The sequence below is a fragment of the Saccopteryx bilineata genome, chromosome 2 (genome assembly GCF_036850765.1).
Source record: "Saccopteryx bilineata isolate mSacBil1 chromosome 2, mSacBil1_pri_phased_curated, whole genome shotgun sequence".
In the NCBI taxonomy this organism is placed as follows: domain Eukaryota; kingdom Metazoa; phylum Chordata; class Mammalia; order Chiroptera; family Emballonuridae; genus Saccopteryx; species Saccopteryx bilineata.
The window spans coordinates 362,044,329-362,068,511 of record NC_089491.1 but is presented as its reverse complement, the minus strand read 5'-3'; the positions used below and the strand labels follow the sequence as shown (position 1 = coordinate 362,068,511).

General features: G+C 39.5%; 1 protein-coding gene across 4 annotated transcripts in view; it reads left to right on the top strand.

Moving 5' to 3' along the window:
* GOSR1 (golgi SNAP receptor complex member 1) overlaps window positions 1–23,239 on the top strand; it is a 48,795-nt gene extending 25,556 nt beyond the window's left edge. For 2 of the 4 annotated variants that reach the window (XM_066263123.1, XM_066263122.1), the window contains exons 7-9: window positions 6,108–6,137; window positions 16,197–16,279; window positions 19,657–23,239. In XM_066263123.1, coding sequence (XP_066119220.1) covers window positions 6,108–6,137; window positions 16,197–16,279; window positions 19,657–19,781 — 238 coding nt within the window. In that variant the 3' untranslated portion in view covers window positions 19,782–23,239. The remainder of the gene's footprint in view (window positions 1–6,107; window positions 6,138–16,196; window positions 16,280–19,656) is intronic. The other 2 variants (XM_066263125.1, XM_066263124.1) reach the window with 2 other exon arrangements.
* Window positions 23,240–24,183: the final 944 nt, after the last annotated feature.

Below are 24,183 nucleotides of genomic sequence, written 5' to 3'. Positions count from 1 at the left end.
GTCAACCACATATCTGTAGGTTATACAGTTTACAAGATACTTTTGTTTACATTATCTCTTTTGAGACTTAATGACAACCCCATGAGGCAAGTTTCTACAGCCAAGTGCTTGAGCCTTGACTACAACTTGGGTTCTAGGGCAGGCATGGCCAACATACGGCCCACGTAATGAGTTTATGTGGCCTGCAATTAAATTTTTAATACTCTCTGCTACTTTAAAATCTCAGCTACTCAGAAGCAGAAGCATCTTTGATTATTGGAAATCGAGATTTTTTTTTTTAAAGAGGTAACTTTATTTTTTTTAAGATTTTATTTATTCATTACAGAGAGGGGGGAGAGAGAGAGAGAGAGAGAGAGAGAGAGAGAGAGAGAGAAAAGCAGGAGCATTAACTCCTGTATGTGACTTGACCAGGAAAGCCCAGGGTTTTGAACCGGGAACCTCAGTGTTTCCAGATTGACGCTTTATCCACTGTGCCACCACAGGTCAGGCCGGAAATCGAGATTTTTAAGAAGATAGTGATATGCAGAAAAGAATGCCATGTATGACTAATCTAGGGTTAACTTCCAATAATTGGTCGAATGGATTCACAATACTTCTTTATTTTTTTAAAAAATTCCATTATAAAGATTTACAACTTTTGTACTCGTCTGTACTCAATATGAACTGTTTGACGTTTAGCAGCGATGTGAAACCCACATTCTTTAGGCGGAGTTTGCCAGTGCGTACCCAAGGTCAAACAATTCATTATTTTTGTGGTCAAGTGTGCTGAATCAAGTGGCATTGTAGCATAGACAATAGCTGCAGTTGATAACTGAAAACATGTCCAGGCTGTTTGTAAAACGAAATAATTGTTTTATTTGCAATATAACCCCTTCAAGCTCATTCTATTAATTAAATATTGTTTTGATTGATTGCGATAGTTTGGATATTTATACGGTATGTAATTATATTTTTTTTATTAAAATATATTTTATTAAAATAATGCATATTAAAATTTTTTCACTTACATTTATTCATAAAAAAAATTACATAACAATATTGTGTTTACTTAAATGAATTGTTTTTGTATTTAACATTTTTTTTTATTTTAATATTTTGTCCGGCCTGGGGGCAAAAACTGTTGGCCATGCCTGTTCTAGGGTGTAAGAGAGGCTAAGTAGTCGTTTTATTTTTTATAGTTTCATGAATGTCATGATTGATAATATTACTGAATTTTTCTAATTATATTTATTAAAGAATTGTTTTCTGCATTGTAAGTATGTGAAGGAAACATATAACGAAAAATATAGGCCTGACCTGTGGTGGCGCAGTGGATAAAGCCTCGACCTGGAAATGCTGAGGTCGCCGGTTCGAAACCCTGGGCTTGCCTGGTCAAGGCACATATGGGAGTTGATGCTTCCAGCTCCTCCCCCCCCCCTCTCTCTCTCTCTCTCTCTCTCTCTCCCTCTCCTCTCTAAAATGAATAAATAAAAAATTAAAAAAAAAAACAAAAAAAAACCTTTCCTTTAAAAAGAAAAAAAAAAAGAAAAAAAGAAAAATATAGTTCCATTTTTATGTAAGCACATTGGCTTATATTGATACACAGTTATTTTTTAGAAGTTTTTAGAAATAAATTAGAAATTGCTTACTTAATATTTCATAGGTTCTTTATGATTCAGGTAGTTTTTCAGGATTTTCATTTTTTTTTATACCATTTTTATACCATTTATCTAAAGAACGCAAATGGCTACTGTGATTCCCCACATTCATTCTTAAGCTTTCTGCTTCTGCTATAGTTGAACAAACAGTGTACATTTTAAAATTTTATTTGTACCAAAATGTTTGGTTAAAATACTTTGCAGAAGGAAGAAAAGAAACAAAAACTTCTTCCCCATTTAAACTTGCATTTATGTTATGGTAATCAAGACAGTGTGGCATTGTTGAAAGAATACACAAGTAGATCAATGAACAGAATAGAGAGCCCAGAAATGGACCTACACAGTCAACTGATCTTTGACAGAGAGTTAAAGGCAATTAATTGGAAAAATGATAGCCTTTTCAATAAATGGTGCTAGATTTCTTCTTCCATCTTTGTTTTTCTGTATTTTCCAAATATTATCTGTAAAATAAAAGTCTGTTAAGCATTAAAACAGGTTTTTGTATCCTACTGCAGCTTCTTCATTTAACAGACCTTAAGGGTCTTGCTGGGTAACTTTATGAGGAAGACTGGATCTCCATAATGCTAGATGTAAATGATTGGTTTATAATAACCTCGTCAACTGCAGTTTACAAAGGGATCAGTTTAAAATTTTTATTATGTACTTATTTCTTTTCTCCTTTACATGTTTACTTGTTAATGCACTTATTCATCTACTCTTAAAATTTAAAAGATTCCAATTAGGTGTTATCTAAGTGATTTTGCCAAGTTCTGATATTTTGTTGGTTTAAATTGCTTTACAATAGAGACTTGAAATCCCATTTCTATTCTTGCAGTTTGTGCCATTTTCAATGTGTATATGTATTGGTGAGATGAAATATTTTTCAAAAGAATTATTTAAAAGTAGCTTTTATGATTCCTGGTACCATAATTGGTGATGAATTTAGTTTATGGTTTACAGCTAGTTTAAATTGGTCTGGAAAGAAACATAAACTTGTTGCTTAATTACAGCTGCTAGATGACTTTATGAGATAGCCCTGGGCTGTTATGAAGTACTTGTGTAAGAAGGATAATTTCACTTGATTATATATTTTATGCCCCAAAGGAAAGTAATTTTACATTCAAGTTTTACTTGATTGTGCCATTTTTATGGAGCCTCTCTGTTGTTGCATTGTATTCATAATATCCCAGATGCTTTTAATGAAAGGTGTTTACTTAGTGGAGGTCTTAGCCAAATAAGTAAGGAATTGGAGACTTTTGGCAATCTGAAAAGAAAATTTAATTTCACTGGCCTTCCTTTGTTTATGCCACTGTATAAACTAAGGATACTGGGGGCAAGGGAGTCTTCTTCCTCCATTGGGTAGGATATTTGGGATTATAATTTTAGTTTTCTTTATAAGTAGAGCCTCTTAGGTTGGTTTCCTTTTCAGGTGAATTCAGCAAACTATTTTCTTTGACTGCAGTTCAGATGGTACTGTAAAATTTCTATAGTATAAAGATACATTGTCAATTTCAAATATATAAAATGACTTATCTTCATGAAAATTTATCCTTTTAAGAAAACATTGAAAATTAGTTTTATTCAAAAAAGAAATGGAGGCATGAGTATTTGCTTTATAAGATTTTTTTTTTTTTGCATTTTTCTGAAGCTGGAAACAGGGAGAGACAGTCAGACAGACTCCCGCATGCGCCCGACCGGGATCCACCCGGCACGCCCACCAGGGGCGACGCTCTGCCCACCAGGGGGCGATGCTCTGCCCACCCTGGGTGTCGCCATGTTGCGACCAGAGCCACTCTAGCACCTGAGGCAGAGGCCACAGAGCCATCCCCAGCGCCCGGGCCATCTTTGCTCCAGTGGAGCCTCGGCTGCGGGAGGGGAAGAGAGAGACAGAGAGGAAGGCGTGGCGGAGGGGTGGAGAAGCAAATGGGCGCTTCTCCTGTGTGCCCTGGCCAGGAATCGAACCCAGGTCCTCCGCACGCTAGGCCGACGCTCTACCGCTGAGCCAACCGGCCAGGGCCTGCTTTATAAGATTTTTAATATGATTCATCTAAGTAGAATAGTCTTATTACATTTAAAATATGATTTTAATCAGCATGTCTGGCTGCTCAGTAGATGGAGCGTCAGCCTGACATGCAATCATCTTCCCCAGTCAGAACACACATGAGAAATTACCATCTGCTTCTCTTCCCTTCCTTCTCTCCCTTCTATCTCTCTTCCACTCTTCCAACCAGTGGCTCAGTTGGTTCAAGTGTTGGCCCCACGTGCTGAAGATAGCTAGGTTGGTCCAAGTGTCGGCTTCAGCTACTGAGGATAGTTTGGTTTCATCAGCCCCAGATGGAGGTTGCTAGGTGGATCCCAGTTGGGGTACATGTGGGAGTCTGTCTCTCTTATCTCCCCTCCTCTCACTGAATAATTAATTAATTAATTAATTAATTAAAATATCTTAATTGGTCAAAATGTCATTTTCAGAAAGCATATCTTTTAAGGAAAGTACTCATTATATAAGGGTTATATCTGTGTACCACAAACAATGTCAAAGAATTTTCTATCTATGTAATATAGAGAAGTGTTCCTTAGTGGCCATTTCAACCTCACTCTTCAGGAACATTATTTTTGAAAACAAAATATAATGGGTTTATTTTCTAACCAATTGTGTTAAATCTGTATATCAATTTGGGGAGAGTTGACATCTTTAGTTGAATCTTCGAATCCATGCACATAGTATGTGTCTTCGTTTATTTAGATATTCTTTGATTTCATCAGCATTTTGTAGTTTTCAGCATACAAGTTCTATATCAGTTTAGATTTACACTTAAGTATTTCTTTTTTTGAGCAATTATAAATGGTATTGTATTTTAAGTTTATTGTCTATATGTTTATTGCTAGTATAGATGCTTTGTGACTTACAATGGGGTAATGTTCCTCATAAATTGAAAATCTCCTAAGTCAAAGTACATTTAATGCACCTAACCTACTGAACAACATAGTTTATCCTAGCTGGTTTCTACTGAATGTGTAGCACTTTCTCAATATTGTAAAGATGAAAAATCATAAGTCAAACCACTGTAAATCAGAGACTCCCAGTATATAGAAGTACAGTTGATATTTGCTGGTTTATTTGTATCCTGTGGCTTTGCTGAACTCACTTATTTGTTGTAGGAGTTTTTATATAGACAGTCATTTTATTTGCAAATAGAGACAGTTTTATTTCTTTCCAATTTGTATACCTTTTATTTCCTTTTCTTGCTTCATTGTATTGGCTAGAACTGCCAGCATTATGTTAAATAGGAGTGGTAAGAATTGATTTCCTTGCCCTTTTCCAGATCTCAGGGGGAAATGTTTAGTCTTTTACTTTTAAGTACAATGCTAGATGTAAGTTTTTGTAGATGTTCTCTATCAAGGTGAGGAAATATCTCTTTATTTCTATATTTCTGAGAACTTTTTTCATGAATGGGTATTTGGATTTATCAAATGCTTTTTTAACTTGTTAATATGGTGGATTACAGCCTGACCAGGCAGTGGTGCAGTGGGTAGAGCATTGGACTGGGATGCAGAGGACCCAGGTTCAAAACCCCGAGGTTGCCGGCTTGAGCACAGGCTCTTCCAGCTTGAGTGCAGGGTTGCTGGCTTGAGCATGGGTTCATAGACATGGTCGTTGGCTTGAGTTCAAACGTCACTGGCTTGAAACCCAAGGTCTCTGGCTTGAGCAAGGGGTCACTCACTCTGCTGTAGCCTTTGGTCAAGGTACATGAGAAAGCAATCGATGCTGCAGTGAAAAATTGATGCTTCTCATCTCTCTCCCTTCCTGTCTGTCTGTCCCTATCTGTCCTTGTCTCTGACTCTGTCTCTGTCAAAAATGTGTGTGTGTGTGTGTGTGTGTGTGTGTGTAGTGGATTACATTGATTGATTTCTGAATATTGAATCAGCCTTGCATCCCTGGGATAAATCCTACATGATGTATAATTCTTTTTATATACTGCTGATTCTGTTTTAGATTTTGGAAATTATGATTACCAAGTTAATTTTATTTGTTTCAAGAACTTGTTAAGGAGCCCTTTACTTCATTATTAAGATAATATTTGAATGACTGTGGGAAAGGAGAGGAAGACTGAAGAAAGTATAGGAACAATTATGGGTGATAAGTTGAGATTTGGTTTAGTTTCCCCAAAAAGGAAGGAGCTTTAAGATGTAAATACTTCTCACTCTCCTGCCCTCCTCTCTCCTCTTTCTGTAAAATCAATAAATAAAATCTTTATAAAAAAATAGATTTAAGGTAACAAATAAAATATAAAAATTATGAATATTAAATTTATTTCAGAGTCCAGAATCTTCAGATGCTTTCAAAAGTCCGGGTATTCTGTTTAATAAATCATTGGAAAGTTAATCTACCTAGAAAATATAGGCAAATTAAGTACAGGTTTTAAATGTGCTTTTAATAATTCTAGAATTTGAATTTTCTTTTTATTGCAGCTCAGATCGTCTAATAGAAGAAACAATAAGGTAGGAATATTTTTTTTATTTTTATCTTTTTCCCTTGAAATGAGAAGTGGGGAAGCAGACAGACAGACTTCTGCATACGCCTGACCAGGATCCACCTGGCATGCCTACCAGGGGCGATGCTCCACCCATCTGGGGCATTGCTCTGCTACAATCGAAGTCTTTCTAGCCCCGAGGTGGAGGCCATGGAGCCATCCTCAGTGCCTGGGCCAACTTTGCTCCAGTGGAGCATTGGCTTCAGGAGGGGAAGAGAGAGACAGAGAGGAAGGAGAGGGGGAGGGGTGGAGAAGCAGGTGGACACTTCTCCTATGTGCCCTGACCAGGAATTGAACCCGGGACTTTCACATGCCCGGCCAACGCTGTACCGCTGAGCCAACCGGCCAGGGTAGGAATAATTTTTTGTTTTACCTCATTGTGATTTCTGTGCACGTAAATGAACATATCAGATCAACCCAAAACTGAGTTAAAATTAATTCATCTTCCTTAAAGATGAGGACTTAATTAGATCATAATGTATTTTTATTATATTTTTCCCTTGTAAAAAACATCGGAAGCCCAAAATATTTGTTTTCAGGATTACTAGAGTTAGATTCTTTTACCTAGGATGATTTTTCTGATTAATATATACCCGTTTTTTGCAACATCAATCTTTTTATTCTCATTTTTAAATGGAAAACGGTCTTAAACCTGTGATTTGGTAAATGTCTTTCTTATACCGTGTATGTAAACTTGGATTCAGTAGCTGCCGAAAATATTTAATATTATTTGTAATATTGAAGTTTCTTGCTTAGAGTAGGGATGCTTATTTTTAGGTTTGAATTGCTTAATTCTCTAGGTGTAGTGAATTTTTAAATACCTATTTTAAGTAAGAAAACAAGTTAACTAGGTATGGTCTCTGCACTTTAGAATTTAGCAATGTCGAAAGCATTGTTTCTCAGGAAAGGTAGACTGAAACACAGGGAAACAACGAACATTGATATTCTTACCTTAGGCCTTGGTATTGCTCAAGTGCTTTCCATGCTTTATTTAATCTCCTAATAACCGATGAGATAGACACTTACCTTCAAAACAGAAAAAGAAATTAAGGTAAGTAATATACCTCTGGTCCATTACTAATAAATAGTATTGAAGATTCAATTCCTCAAATTGAAGTCTCTCTAACCCTAGAACCAAAGCTCTATCTAAACCACTACTATATTTAACATCTTATAGAAAGAGTACAAGCTTAGAAGTGTGATTTGGATTGAAACCTGGCTGTGCTATTATTAATTAGATATCTGTTCTTGGGTAAATTACTTGGGGCTTTCATTTTCTTGTGTTTAAAAACATGGGATTGCCTAACCTGTGGTGGCACAGTGGGATAAAGCATCGACCTGGAACACTGAGGTCGCCTGTTCGATACCCTGGGCTTGCCTGGTCAAGGCACATATGGGAGTTGATACTTCCTGCTCCTCCCCTTTCTTTCTCTCTCCTCTCTCTCCTCTCTGAAAATTGAATAAATAAAATCTTAAAAAAAAAGAAAAAAGAAAAAAGAAAGGGGAGCCAACCTGTCCTAAAATGTAAAGTGTTGTGGCACCTATTCCCTTTCATTGAAAAAAACAACAACATGGGATTGATGATAATACCTACCCTAAAAGATTGTTGTGGGCCCTGGCCGGTTGGCTCAGCGGTAGAGCGTCGGCCTGGCGTGCGGGGGACCCGGGTTCGATTCCCGGCCAGGGCACATAGGAGAAGCGCCCATTTGCTTCTCCACCCCCACCCCTCCTTCCTCTCTGTCTCTCTCTTCCCCTCCTGCAGCCAAGGCTCCATTGGAGCAAAGATGGCCCGGGCGCTGGGGATGGCTCCTTGGCCTCTGCCCCAGGCGCTAGAGTGGCTCTGGTCACAGCAGAGCGACGCCCAGGAGGGGCAGAACATCACCCCCTGGTGGGCAGAGCGTCGCCCCCTGGTGGGCGTGCTGGGTGGATCCCGGTCGGGCGCATGCGGGAGTCTGTCTCTCCCCGTTTCCAGCTTCAGAAAAATAAAAAAAATAAATAAAAAAAGATTGTTGTGAAGATTAAAGATGATATGAGTAAAATGGTGAGTACAGTGCCTGGACAATACTAGGAAATCTATAATTGGTAGCTTATTATTAATACGTGTTTTTTACTTTTTATTTTGATATATTTCAGATTTCATAAGAGTTCTAGTAGTACAAAGAATTCCCATATATCCTTTATCTAGATTTCCCAAATGTTATTTTTTTAAATTTATTTATTGATTTTATAGATAGAGCAAGGGAGAGAGAGAGAGGAGAGGCGAGAAACATCGATTTGTTGTCCCACTTATTTATGTATTCATTGGTTGATTCTTTTGTATTTTTCTGAAGCTGGAAACGGGGAGAGACAGTCAGACAGACTCCCGCATGCCCACCAGGGACGACGCTCTGCCCACCAGGGGGCGATGCTCTGCCCCTCTGGGGCGTCGCTCTGCCACGACCAGAGCCACTCTAGCACCTGGGGCAGAGGCCAAGGAGCCATCCCCAGCGCCCAGGCCATCTTTGCTCCAATGGAGCCTTGGCTGCGGGAGGGGAAGAAAGAGACAGAAAGGAAGGAGGGGGGGGGGGTTGAGAAGCAAATGGGCGCTTCTCCTATGTGCCCTGGCCGGGAATCAAACCCGGGTCCCCCGCACACCAGGCCGACGCTCTACCACTGAGCCAACCGGCCAGGGCCTCATTGGTTGATTCTTGTATGTGCTCTGACAGGAATTGAACCCGCAATCTTGGCATGTTGGGACAACCCTCTGACCAACTGAGCTACCTGGCCAGTGCCCAAATGTTAACATTTTGCCATACTTGCTTTTGCACAATTTTTTTTTTAAAGCAAGAGAGAGACAGGAAGGGACAGAGATGAGAAGCATCAGCTCATAATTATGGTACCTTAGTTGTTCATTGATTGCTTTCTTATATGTGCCTTGACCAGGGGGCTCCAGCCAAGCCAGGGACCCCTTGCTCAAGCCAGCAACCTTGGACTCAAGCCAGCAACCATGGGGTCATGGGGTCTCTGAACCCATGTACAAGCTAGCAACCCTATGCTCAAGCTGGTGAGCCCACATTCAAGCCTGATGAGCGTGTGCTCAAGCCAGTGACCTCAGAGTTTCAAACCTGAGTTCTCAGCATCCCAGGTCAATTTTCTATCCATTGTGCCACCACCTGGTCAGGCCACAATTATTTTTCTGAACTACTTGAAAATAAGATGCAGAGCTATTCCTATTTACTTCTAAATATTTCAGTGTTCATATCCTACATATTTATTTATATTGATATGGACTCTTATTCAATAGGTTTTAATGTTTATATTAATAATAATCTTAATAAATTATAATCTTTTATAATAGTTATATCTTGGAATTTTGTTCATATTTCATGCACCTGGGTTTTTCACCTAAATTTAGTTTTCACAGAATTGCCTAATTGTCAATGGAAGCATCTCCTGTGGTGCTTTCCCTTCCATCAGAACTTGAAATCAGATCACATTTTGCCAGATTTCTAGGTTTTCCTATAATGCTTTTCCTTTTTTCCTTCCTTTTATTTTATTTTTCTGCTTGATCTTCTAGGGCCAGGCTGCCTTAATTAAGCTTTTAAATTTAAAGCTGGCTTATTTAAAGGCTAGTATAAAACTTTGGAATACTTCATAGGATAGGATAATTTGAAAACCACTGCTACTATTATTTTGCTAATTAAAAAGCAAAAAAAGTGGTAGAGCTTTGACCTGGTGTGTGGATATCCCCAGTTGGATTCCCAGTCAGGGCACACAGGAGAAGTGACCATCTGCTTCTCTACCCCTCCTCCCTCCCTCCCCCTCTCTCCCCCTCCCCCTCCCCCTTCCCTCCTCCCTTTTTCTTCCTTCTCTCTCTCTCTCTCTCTCTCTTTCCTCCCCCCTCCCTCTCTCCCTGTCTCTTTCTGTCTCTCTCTCGCATCTGTGGCTCCATTGGTTCCAGTGAGTTGGCCCAGCACTGAGGATGGCTCTGTGGCCTCCCCTCAGGTGCTAAGAATAGCTCAGTTGCCGAGCTATGGAGCCATACCCCACATAGGCAGAACATTGCCGTGTATGGGGCTTGCCAGGTGGATCCCAGTCAGGGCACATGCAGCAGTCTGTTTCTGCCTGATCTCACTTAATAAAATAAAATAAAATAATCAAAAAACATGTAATTAGGAGGTCTCATATTTTACTAGTTCCCTTTGTGTTAAAATAAGATATCACAAGTGAGATTTCACTGACTAGAAAGCTAGTTATAATTACTTATGAATACTATAACATTTTTAAGTGTCAAATTATTTTTACATATTCTGCATATAAAAACTTACTTTCTCCTTTTGGAGATAACATTTTAAAATAAGTACACAGTTTATTATAAACTTTATCAATTTATTGAAAAGAACTAATATTTTCAATATTTATAAGTTCTTAAGCTTTAAATGTGTAGCTAGTATTGTCTTTTGTTGAAAAATGTATCAGAGTAATTCACAAAACAGGTAAGAAAGTTGAAGTTCCAGTAAGCACATCAATGATTTATTACTTTAAAAGCGTTATATATTATTTGGAGCTTATGTTTTGCCTTTTAGTATTTGACCCTTGAAATAACAGCCTACATTTCACTCAGCTTGGCTTCAAGTGATGTTACGAGATGGGAAAGTATGTCTAGATATACTTTGTGTGGGACTAGAAATCATGCATATTCAACAGGATAATATAATGTATGTTGATAATATCCATTCTCCAAGGAATACAAAGTGCTTTGCAGAAATTATTTTTTAATCTTCTCTATCTACTTCTGTGTCAAAGTGCATGGGAGTTGGTGATAATCCCAGTTTAAAAAACAGAGGCATATATGATTCAAAGATTGGCCTCAGATTACTCAGCCCAGTTTGAGTTCTGTTACTAGACCATAATATCAATTTTTAAATACATACCTTATAAAGTAAATTTATTTTCAAACAACCACATTTTAAATGTATCATATGCTGTTATAGATGTACACTTAACCTGAAATATTATGAATAAGAATTAATGACACATAGGACATTGTTAGTTTGATTCTTGTGCTCTTGTATTTTGGATCTAAAATTCAGTGTATTATAAAGTTGATACAAGAGGTCCTTGGGTTACAACACAGTTCCGTTTCTGTGACAGTGACATAACCTGAATTTTGGTGTAAGTTGAAACACACCCTAGCCTAACACAAATGGATCGCGCCTTTAACAATCTAAAATGGCGTAGGTACGCGTACTGGGGGACATCCACTCCCTCACTCATATGCCCCATTACTGTGTATTCTTCTGCTGCACCGCAACCAAACTAGTTCGTGTAGGAGTCCGTAGGTACGACGCTAATGGCATAAGCCGAAACACTCAATTTTTAAAAGTTTTTATGGAAGTGCTTGTCGTAAACTTGAAACATCGTCATCGTATGTTGAGACTATTGTAACTCAAGGACCCCTTGTATTGGTTCTTGGCCTTTTGTCTGAGATCATGTGTACAGTTGACATTGCCTGCTTCCTTCTGCTCTCTGTTGACTGACTATTCTCTAAGCCTGTTAATATTGATATTATTCTAGTCCTGGGATGTCCTTTCAACATTATCTTAAACTAATCGCCCTTATTGAATCACTTATTTCTTGGATTTAGTGTCTTCTACCTTCTTAGTTTATTCCCTCATTATGCTGGACCATGTCTTTTAGTAGCTTCCTGAGAAAAAATAGGAGGTAAATATTTTAGACTTCTCACACTCATATCTAAAAATGTCTTTATTCTACCCATAATTCTGATTTGTTGTTTAACTAGGTATAGAATTGTAGGTTAGAAATCATTTGAAATTCTGAAGGCATTGTTTCTAGTATATATTGCTTTGTAGGTCCAATGCCAATTAAAATTTCTGATCCTTTGCATCTGATAAGGCTTTTTTCTCTGAAAGCTTTTTGATCTTCCCTTTTTCCTGTGTTTTTGTTTTTAACCTCACCATGATGAGCTTAGTGTGCATCTTTCTCAGTTTATTGCGCTGGGCTTTTGGTAGGCTCTTATAACCTGGAAACTCATCTTCAGTTTTGGGAAATTTCCTTGTGTTTATAATTATTTTTCTCACCTCTTCCTTACCTTTTCTCTGTTTCCACTTATCTTTTTTCCTACTTTCTGGGAAGCTTACTCAATTAGTTCTTCCTACACTTCTATTACATTTTTATTTGCATCCCCTTTTTTTTTAATTTACACAAGCTTGCTTAAGGAATGGATACTCACATACACATGTATATGTATGTTACATGTTTACATGATACACTTACATGTTTACATGTAACATACATATCTTGGATGTGATATATCCCAAAGACATTAAATATAATTTGATGTTAGAGTTTCCTGAGCTTCTTTTACTGCCTCTGCTTCTTCAGACTCACTTTTCTTTTTGCTGACTGGTTTATTTAGATCTCTACCCTTTATATTAGAGGCTCTCCTCAAATGTCTGGTGATTCTTGGCTCTTTGTTCATATTTAAGGATGAGGCTTCAAAATACAATGATTGGAAGTTCATTCTGTGTGCATGATGGTGGGATTTGAGTGGTAGGTCTCACAATGGGTGATCATGAAGGGACCTGGCTCTTTCTCAGAGGACTTCAAAATGTCAGTGTCCCTAGGTCTCATCTCTGAAGTTAGGTCTTTTATTGAACTGGGAGCAGTCATCTGACTGCACAGTTTGGGAAGATAAGTTTGGGTTCTGACAATTCTTTGTACAAATTTTCCTTTCTAGCTCTTTTCCACACTTCTGCCTTCAGATGTACCTGATCCTTCAGTCCTTGAGCTTTTCTAGGATCTGGAGAAAACCTTATCATTATTGTTTGACTCAGTAGTATTGAGGTAAATAACAGTAGTAGACTTGGTACTAATATTGTTATTAACATTTTTTAATCACTTAGGTGAAATTGCTCTAATTTTTTTATTAGATATTTATATATTATAAAAGTATGATGTTCTTATTGTAACAATTTAAACCAGTGGTCCCCAACCTTTTTTGGGCCATGAACAGGGTTTTTTTTGTTTTTGTTTTTTGTTTTCGTATTTTTTTGAAGTTGGAAATGGGGAGGCAGTCAGACAGACTCCCGCATGTGCCTGACCGGGATCCACCTGGCACGCCCACCAGGGGGCGATGCTCTGCCCATCTGGGGCGTCGTTCTGTTGCAACCAGAGCCATTCTAGCGCCTGAGGCAGAGGCCATAGAGCCATCCCCAGCGCCCAGGCCAACTTTGCTCCAGTGGAGCCTTGGCTACGGGAGGGGAAGAGAGAAACAGAGAGGAAGGAGAGGGGAGGGGTGGAGAAGCAGATGGGCGCTTCTCCTGTGTGCCCTGGCTGGGAATCGAACCCAAGACTCCTGCACACCAGAAGTGGCTCTACCACTGAGCCAACCGGCCAGGGAAATGGACAGGTTTAATGTCAGAAAATATTTTCATGGACCGGCCTTTAGGGTGGGACGGATAAATGTATCACGTGACCGAGACAAGCATCAAGAGTGAGTCTTAGACGGATGTAACAGAGGGAATCTGGTCATTTTTAAAAAATGAAACATCGTTCAGACTTAAATATAAATAAAACAGAAATAATGTAAGTTATTTATTCTTTCTCTGCGGACCGGTACCAAATGACCCATGGACCAATACCAGTCTGCGGCCCGGGGGTTGGGGACCACTGATTTAAACAAATCTGTAGTGTTTAGGTTCATCTCCAGGTAGTGCTCCCCTATGCCTTTCCCCTAAAATAACTTGTATTAACTGACAGTTGTGTAATTAATTAATACCTTTCTTACTGCCATACAAATACACACAAAGTGTTTTGCTTCTTAAAATAAAAAAGATATTTATACTGTACACATTCTGTGGCTTGTTTTAATCATTTAGTATGTCATAAACATCCCTCCAGGTTAATAGAAATAACCAAATAGTATTTTATAATATGGTTAAACCATAATCTACTAAACCATTCCAGTGTTTCCAGTTTTTTTGTTTTGTCTTTTACTATTCCAAATAATGCTTTAATAAATATACTTTTTTTTTTTTTTTTTTTTCATTTTTCTGAAGCTGGAAACAGGGAGAGACAGTCAGACAGACTCCCACATGCTCCCAACCGGGATCCACCCGGCACGCCCACCAGGGGCGACGCTCTGCCCACCAGGGGGCGATGCTCTGCCCATCCTGGGCGTCGCCATGTTGCAACCAGAGCCACTCTAGCGCCTGAGGCAGAGGCCACAGAGCCATCCCCAGCGCCCGGGCCATCTTTGCTCCAATGGAGCCTCGGCTGCGGGAGGGGAGGAGAGAGACAGAGAGGAAAGTGCGGCGGAGGGGTGGAGAAGCAAATGGGCGCTTCTCCTGTGTGCCCTGGCCGGAATCGAACCCGGGTCCTCCGCACGCTAGGCCGACGCTCTACCGCTGAGCCAACCGGCCAGGGAATAAATATACTTTTATACAGGGCTGGGCAAAAGCAGGTTTACAGTTGTGACTACATGACAGTTTATTCTTGTATTATTTAGTAATTATTGTATTGTTTTTCATACAACTGCAAACCTACTTTTGCCCCACCCTGAGTATCTTCTTACATGCTTCTATTTCTTCTTTGCCTTCTCAAATCTGAAATTTCAGTTTTGATTCATTTGTCATCTGCTTAGAGTACTCTCTAAACATTTTCCTTCAATAGGATACCAGGTCTCGTTTATCCAGAGATATGTTCGGTCAGCTCCCTGCTATAGAGACCCTAAAGCAGTGACATAGCAGATGGTACTGTATGACTCAGCAATATGTCCTCCTAGCAACAGGTATCGCACTAGCTGAAAGACTGAACTCTGCTTGCTGGCTTCTGTGGTTGTATGTGGCAGCCTTTTCCAGCCACAGGGACTGGGAGCAATTCAGTCCATCACTGCAGCCCTGTACCTTCCAGAGTCTGGGCTCCTCAGAATGCAGTGAAACCTCAGTCTTTGCCCCAGGCTGGAAAAAAAAAATCTAGTCTTTCTGCAGCAGTTTCCTGGTTGTTCCCTCACTTGAGAGAGTGTAGCCCTCCTTGGCTTTCTTCCCTTAGAGATCTCAAAAGAGCTTTGGCCCTCAGATGGGCCTTTCCCAGCACATCTGCCTTTGTTCTTGTATTCCTCCTTGGAGGTAACTGGGCCGGAGATGAGGTCAGGAATTTGTGCTGTGACTACCAGCTTCCCAGAATCTCCTCAGAGCAACAGGTTTTCTTTTCCTCTAATGTCTTATATGTTTTCTGAATTACTCAAGAACGTTTCTATTTCCTAATACTTTTTATAGTATCAATATCTAGAACATTCCCTTATGTGTTGCATATGAAAATGGATACTGACCCTGCTCTATAAGATTTTAATGTCCAGAGAGATAAGAATGTTGAAAGTTAATAATCTTGGCAGTGATAGCAAAAAGATGTTAACTGAGATTCTTTTTAAAAGGACGTCAAAGAAGTCACATGGAAGAGACGATATTGCGCAGTGACATTTTCCTTCTCTCTCGTTTGATAACTTTGCCACCTGGCTTAGGAATCCAGCATAATGTTGCGTGTGTGTCCCAAAATCTGCTTGGTTGGTTTTCAAGTAGATTTTTGGAACATAGTCTTTTCATGAATTGAAGTCTGGTTGTATGAATATTTTGTGCTATGTGACACTTTTGGTTCTATTTTTATGAAAGTAATTCCTTCCCTCTCAGCGCTCTTTTCTGATTAAGAATATTTATAGAAGCTGGGGCCTTTCACAGCCACTTTAAGGAGCTCTTGTATAGTATGCGATCTGTCTGTTACTATCTTATTTAATTTGTTACTTTGAAAAAATAAACCACAGGAAATGGCCTACTGCCTTGCCCAAAAAGGTACAAGATAGCAGTGGGGATGTAGTCTGAGAAGTGATCTTTTTTCTTAAAATTTTCTGTCCAGCGCTTTTCAAAATGATATTGTTCACCTTAGTTTTCTGTTCACCTTTAAGGATATGATGGATCTATGTAGGATAATCTGAAATACCAATTTAATTAGCTTCTCTTTTTCTCCCTTGAAGCATTGCTATGGCAACAAAAGAAAATATGACTTCACAGAGAGGAATGTTGAAGTCGATTCAGAGCAAAATGAACACTTTGGCCAGTATCCTTTTTGGAAGCTTGAAATCGTGGGTCTTCTGGGTGTGTGTGTGTGTGTGTGTGTGTGCACGCTTTCCTGTCACTGCCCCCAGCAGGTTGTCGTCCGTCCTCAGTAGCAGAAGCAGCACTAATTACCCTGCATTCCTACTTCATAAATGCATGTTGTTTGTGTGATTATTTTTATTTTTTTTGAAAGTGCATATTGTTTATTACCATTTCTGAAAGATTGCACACCAGAGGTTTATTATTAGATTGAGGAGAAATTTATAAATGTGAATTTTCAAATTGTTCACAAAATTATTTTACTTTTCAAAAGTTCTTATATTCATGTTAGAACTCCATGGTATACATTATTCTTACCTAAACATCATAAGTCATACGCTTCCTTTTTCAGTTTGGAGGACAAGTCAGTGGGAGATTCTTAGAAGGGGAAAGAAGAAAACAGGCATGCATAGATGACTTGCATCTGCTTACAGAGTATTTTCATTGTGACTTGTGTTCAACTCAAGTCATGATTAGATTCTATGATAGTTCTATCAACTCAAGTCATGATAGAACTCTATGAAAGATTCCCTGCTTATTTGTTGTGACCTCTACCTTTTTAATTCTTCAGTTTAAAAATTAAGTTGGTATTACTGGTAACGTAGAGAACCCAGTGGGGAAACTGATAAGCCTGCTACTCTGAAACTTTTTGCTTACTCTCTAAGAAATAAAGCCTTTTAGGGAAAAAGGTTTCCTTCCCCAGTTACTAAGGTAGAAAAGGGCCTATATAATTTTCAAAAGTGTAGTTTCTTCTCATTTGGATAATTTAAAGTCCCTTTTAGTCTGATACCTTAGTTGCCTAGGGAAAAGAATATTCTGCAGTGTGTTGGTATTTTCTAATTTTTACGAATTTTGTTTTAAAACCACACATCCAAAATTATTTATATTTTATGTAGGGCTATACAGTTTACAGAGTACTGTTCTATACATTATCTTATTTTCTCATCACAAATTACAATTATTCTACAGGGATGTGTGTTAAAAAATCAAATATAATGGATGTGAGTTAGTCAGGACTCCATAGAGTGGTAGTTACAGAAACCAAATTCAGGCTGACTTAAGCAGAATAGGAGAGAATTATTTTATTCATCTATCTGTAAAATTCAAGGGTACAATTTGGCTTAAAGTGTAGCTGAATTTAGGGCCTCAAATATTAATATCAAGAATCTGCCTTGGCCAGTTTGCTCAGTGGTAGAGCATCAGCCCTGTGTGTAGATGTCCTGGGTTCAATTCCTAGTCAGGGCACACAGAAGAAGTGACCATCTGCTTCTCTGCCCCCACCTTCTCTCTTTCTCTCCCACAGCCATGGCTCAATTGATTCGAGCGCAACAGCCCCACACAATGAGGATGGCTCTGTGAAGCCTCCACCTCAGGCTCCACTAAAAATAGCTCGGTTGAGAGCATGGCCCCTTATGGGAAGAGCATCAGCCCCAAACGAGGGTTGCCAGGTGACTCCCAGTTGGGGCACATGTGGGAGTCTGTCTCTCTTATCTCCCTTCCTCTCACTTGGCAAGGAAGGGGAAAAAAGAATCTGCCTTTCCTCTTTGTGCCCCACACCTACTCCATCTCTTATTTCTGTTTTCCTGTATGTTGGCCTCATTTTCAGGCAGGTTTTTTCTCATGGTGATAGAGATGATTATGAGTCAACTTCTACCAAAAATCCTTTGGGAAAAAATAGTGTCTTTTCTAACAGCTCTGGTAGTCTCAGAGGACTGTGGTATTCCCCAGCTTGAGTCACTGCCTATTTCTAATCCAGTCACTGGCCAATAAGAGGGAGTATTCTTCCTGGCCAATCTTGAGGTTGTATGTACACCTGATGGCAGAGGGCAAGGTCAGCTTTATCCTGTTACATGAACTGAACTAGATTAGTATAGAAAGAGAGAGGGGCCTGGCCTGTGGTGGCGTAGTGGGGATAGAGTGTCGACCTGGAATGCTGAGGTCGCCGGTTCAAAGTCCTGGGCTTGCCTGGTCAAGACACATACAGGAAGCAATGAACAACTAAAAGTGAAGCAACTATGAGTTGATACTTCTCGCTTCCCACCTCCTTTCTCTGTAGAATCAATAAATAAAATCTCAAAAATAAATAAATGTTAGAAAGAGAGAAGGAAGGTTCACTAAAGGTATGCTGGAGTAATATGTCCACGATAGACAGGGTTTCCTAATTCCAAAAGTTTTCATACTTTCTAAGGAGGTTGTTGCTCCTTCTTTTACTAATTAAGCAAGGAAAAATTAAGCATTTACACTATATGAGATTTGTACCTTGTAAAAGTTTTGCCTTCAGCTTCCTGCTCTTCTACATTTTAAGAATTATATCTGCAAATTATTCTTTTTTTCATTACTTAATTCAAAATACATATTGATGACTACAGGATATAGAGCTCTGTTCTAGATGCAATGGGCAATTCAAGATGGGAAGAAAACATGGTCTAATCATACAATATGTAGGATATATAAGTATACAAATTCAGTTTCTGCCGGGAGTCATTGTGTCACAGAAAATCGTGATGATCAAGCTCTAGTATCCTAGCTGGTTGTGTTGTTGGTTTCTGACCTTGACCTAATACCTCTGTTAACAAAAATGGTGCACCTGCAGGTGTATAGACAGAAAAGATTGCTAGAAATGCAAAACAGTATAAGATATAGTTTGGTCTGCAACATACAAACAAGTAAGAGTGTGAAGATATTTTAAACTACTAAGGAAAATACAGCTGTAACTGCTACAAAACCCTTGTTTCCCAAATAGGACACTTAGAGGAGTTTAACTCACTTTCCTACCTACCTACAGGTGGAAAGTGAGTAAAAATTCTTAATAGAAACAGTGCCTGAGTATACAGACCCTAGAGTTGGTTCCCACCACTTGCCAATCCAGTGGGACTTATCGATAGGCTTCAAAACTCTCTGGCAAAACTTTTCAGTCTCCTGAGAGAGGATAGAGAGAGACAGAGTGTGTGTGTGCTGGGAGGGCTGATGAGGGAAGTAGGGGAGGCGCCGTGGGTGGAATGGGGATGGTGCTGGTGGCTGGCAATGTATACGCCTCCCTGTTTCTGATCACCCTGACCTGAAGCCTGGCAGTAATTTCTTAATACATGGCAGCAGCTGTCATTATTTTCTTCTCCCCTCTCTCTATTAATTTTTGTTTAATCTTACTTGTGTACTGCAGTGTTACAGGGGCCATAGCATTTTCGCTTTGATATGTGTGTCTGCTCAAGACTGTACTCCATCAGTATGATTTTCTTCTCATTACTTGTTTCTGGACTCTGCTGATCTCAATTTTTGTGATTTCTGTGACTTCACACTAAAGAGGCTTCCAAATATGCCCTTAATAAAGATTTCCCAAAGATCGTTTTCCTGCTGTGAACAGCCTGATCCAGCGAATCAACCTTAGAAAGCGGCGAGACTCGCTCATCCTGGGCGGTGTTATTGGTGTCTGTACCATCCTATTGCTGCTGTATGCTTTCCATTGATGGGACATCTCCAGGGACTCTTGACAACTACTACTCTCGGGCCCTGACCTGGAATAAGGAAAAGTGGGAAGGAGAAATCGGCCGTCCTGATAATTAGCCTGATAAGTCAAGACTGACAGTGATGGACACTGACACGGTCGGGTTGAGCTGAAGCCAGCTTTTCTGTGCTGTTTTTTCTAACACACACTTCCTTCTGTGTTTAGTTTTTGAAAAAGAAAAAGTTTGCAGTTGCATTTATCTCCCCAGGAGGTAAGTAAACCAGTCAGGACAGAGTGTCTGTGCTTCAGTAGCAGTGTTGAAGGCCGACGACACGCCCGGTCTTCTGGCCAACGCTTCAGAAAGCCAGATCTCTGTATCCAAAGACTGCTTTCTTTCTAGCTTCCACAATGGGTTGTGAATAAAACAGTACTTTTCCTTTTCTTTTACACTCATGATGACAGATCACAACTCATTTCTTGATAATCTGTGCTATAAATATTTCTACTCTTTAGGTATTCAAGGAAAATGCCATTTTTCACAGATTTCTTTGAGATCCTGACGGGCCACCTTCAACAAAGTTGAGGTTGTCTGGAACGAGAAACACTGCAAAAACAATTTTCTTTTTAATTGTGTGCACATGGGTTAACTGTATTGCTGGAAAAACATCAAGAATGACAGGCTTATTTTAAAGGAGTCAATTACTGTTTTGATTTTTGTTTATTCCATTGAGTTAATATTTGCTACTATACGAAATTGAAATTTTAGTTCTACTAGGACAACAGAAACTAATAGCCAATGTCTGTCACTGTCCCCAACTATCCTTCATTACGTCAGGATTTGCACTGGTAAGTGAGCGAGGAGACTGCTCAGTTTTCAGTGAGATCAGTTGAAAAAGCCACATGTAAAAAGACAGTGATTGAGGGGTCACCATTCAAATAATTCCATTTGTAAATGCTCCACGATTTATGAGCAAAGTTTAAAGAACTACCGTGTGATATAACAAGAATTCTGTGTTCTGTGAAAATCTATTCATTCCAAATCTGTTAAGCTTTTCCAAACACCCAGAGAACAGTTTCACTGTTGAAGATGCATGTGACAGAATCTGTCTCCATCTGCACCTGTCTCCTGTTATCATCCCCAGACAGTGACAGAATCTTAAACTACCCACCAGAATTCAAGTTTAACCATTTCTCAGTTTCTGTAAATGTATTTCTTGTCTAACGAACTACCACGAATAGTTTGAAGACTTCCACCATCTGCAGTCCTCACTAAAGGAGAAGGCTGCTTTCCCCATTGGAATTTATTATGGTATTTATAATATTGGCTTCAGAGTGTGCTACCAGGAATTAAAGGCTATCAATAATTAATTTGTAACTACATCATAATGTGTCGATGGTGTGTCATTTACATGAGCTTGATGTACAGGTTAATGGGTATACTAACTCATGATCTGATACAGAGACTGAGAGGTTTTTCATTCTGGTGTCAAAGTTTTTTTATGTTCTGGGTATGAACGGCATTTGATTTTTTTTAACTATGGGGTTTATTTTTCTAACTATGGATTGGTTGATCAATAGTTGATTGGGTCTGCCCTTAAAAGAAAGTTTTAAGTTTTCCCAATGTGAACCTTCCAAGATCAGCGAAGTCCATTTATTAAATTCTCTGTTGGGAGAACAAAGTTTTTCTCCCCTGATGCTTTATTATCTTTGATTTTTCAAAGGGCCTTGATTGATGGTTGTACCTCAGCCAGAATTTATGGGACTTTGGTTGCTATATAATTGGCATTTATAAATCTGAATTATCCTAAATAAAATTATTTATTTAATTATACTACCAGTCTTTTTTACTGGTCTGATTATTTGGTGCATTCATTGAAGCTGAGTGTGCGACAGGAAACTCCATCCTGAGCTGCTCTAGCTGCAGCTCAGCAGCAAACCCTCTGACAACGCGTGCGCCTTTCCATTGGGGTTCTGCTTAGATGAAGTGACGGGATTGCGTTGGTTATTTTCTTTACAAAGATAAATTAGTTCTTCCAAGGAAGTTGAAAAGGTGTCAGATATGTCTGACCCCCCTCCCAGCGCTGTAGCCCATAGTGAGGTGACCAGGGCCGAGTGCAGATGGCCAGGACAGCACCCACCCTTCCCTCCGAGGTTCCTGTATTCGCAGAAAGAGAACCTAGAGCAAGGAAGTAGAATTGTGCCGTTCACAAGCAGAGGCTCACTTTGGACCCGGTGGTGGCTGATTTAAGAACTCTTTCGATTTCATGTCATCGGGTTTTTTGTGTGTGTGTGTTTTACCATCTTGGTTTTTTTTCATCATTTCGCTGTCCTGACAGACCCATTGCTGGGCTCTGGAGCCAACAGTGAGCTACTCTCAGAGCAAGTCTGAGCAGAAGGAGTCTCCTATTGTTAGAGATGTTGCCTCTTAGGGGAGCAGTCTCCCCTAGCTACTGTCTTATATAAATGATCTTTCCTTTGGGGATCTTTTTGTAACCACTCAGAACTTTCCATTTCACTGGAAAGTATGAGAAGCCATGGCAACATAAAGGCAAAAAATTCCAGAAGGCGTACTTTTGAGATTTTGTTTTCATGTGTGCTGGTAACTAGTAAAAGTTTAACAAATCTGTTACTAAATTTCAAGCCCAAATATCCAAGTGCTTTAGTTGCTCTTCCCTGGCTACCTCTGCATTCTGTTGTTATTACTATGAGATGCTGAAGGGTCCCTGTAACCAGCGTTGCTCATCCTTTGTCTAATGTTAGAAAAGGGCTGCCCTCCACTGTTTCTCTCTCCTCGTACCTAAATCCACTTTGCAGAGAATGCCATTTTCTGTGCTGCCCAGTACTCAGATCAGGCATGAGTACAATCCTGAGGATGGAGGCAGATGATGAGAGATCATGAGGGCACTTTTTAATTTTTTTTAAACCTAGAACCAAATACATTTACTTTAGCTCTTTCCTATTAGCTGCTGAATACATCTAAATAGATAAATGTACTTACTGAGCCTTTTGGCCTCTTTGCAATTTAGGCATCTTGGATTTGCATTCCCATCATTCATTTTCTATTTCACTGTTAAAAATCTCAACTTGGTGAAAAGGACTTTAAAGAACTGGACTAGCCCTGGCCGGTTGGCTCAGTGGTAGAGCGTCGGCCTGGAGTGCAGGAGTCCCGGGTTTGATTCCTGGCCAGGGCACACAGGAGAGGCACCCATCTGCTTCTCCACCCCTCCCCCTCTCCTTCCTCTCTGTCTCTCTCTTCCCCTCCCGCAGCCAAGGCTCCATTGGAGAAAAGTTGGCCCAGGCACTGAGGATGGCTCCATGGCCTCTGCCTCAGGCGCTAGAATGGCTCTGGTTGCAACAGAGCGACGCCCCAGATGGGCAGAGCATCACCCCCTGGTGGGCGTGCCGGGTGAATCCTGGTCGGGCGCATGCGGGAGTCTGACTGCCTCCCTGTTTCCAACTTCAGGAAAAAAAAAAAAAGAACTGGACTAGCCTTTTTGCTTTCTAATACCTTACATTTGATCATTAGCTAGATGTGATTTCTTGGAAATTGAGTTTTCTGACTTGCAGCATTAAGCTGGGGATAAATGGCCATGTCTAGTGTTACACTGAATCTGTGGCAAATGTAACTAAAGAACAGATGGATTCTACTCAGAAAATGTAAGTGGTTGCATTCCATTCTCCTTTTGGATTAGGTTGTTTAGCCTGGTCTCCAAAAAAGATGCAGAGCTTTACATCATGGTCTTTATACACTAATCTTGTTATTTCTACGTCTGCATACCCTTAAGTTTTATAGGGGAAAAGAAAATGATTAAGGGACAAGTGACTCTTAAGGATGTTAATTGGATAAGAAGCGGAGACAAAGCTGAGCCATGTCTTTGAGAGCTCTTTCTCATTTTCTTGATGCAGATCTCACTTTAGTATCAGAGTATTTGCATTTATTGCCATCCTGCCAGCTCTTAGGGAAAGAAATCAATTCCAGTCAGACTTTACCATGATGGAAGATGTTTCCTCATGAAAAATGCCAATACAAATTTTTAAAAAATCTATTCCAAATGCACTTTCTAATTTTTTTGCTTTTAAAATGACTTCTTGGAACCAGTTTAATTGTATTTGTATTTAATTTTTGTTCTCATCTAAATGTGCATTTTTCTGACTGTATAGAAGAAGCTTTGTTATGTAATTTAATAATAAACTAGAAATCTAAATGGTTGTGCCTATGGTTGTTTGTTTTGGATTAGTACATCAGGGCACTCTAAGGTAGTGGTTTTGGTAAGTATTTCTCATGATGTCCTGAACCTGAGGGTGAAACTACAAGTACTGACAATCTATTACTTCCTATTCCAAAACACCATGTGACTGACTATCCCACTAGTAATTTAGCCCAAGAAGTGAAGGAGAATTCTCTTATCAAAATGAAACTTCAG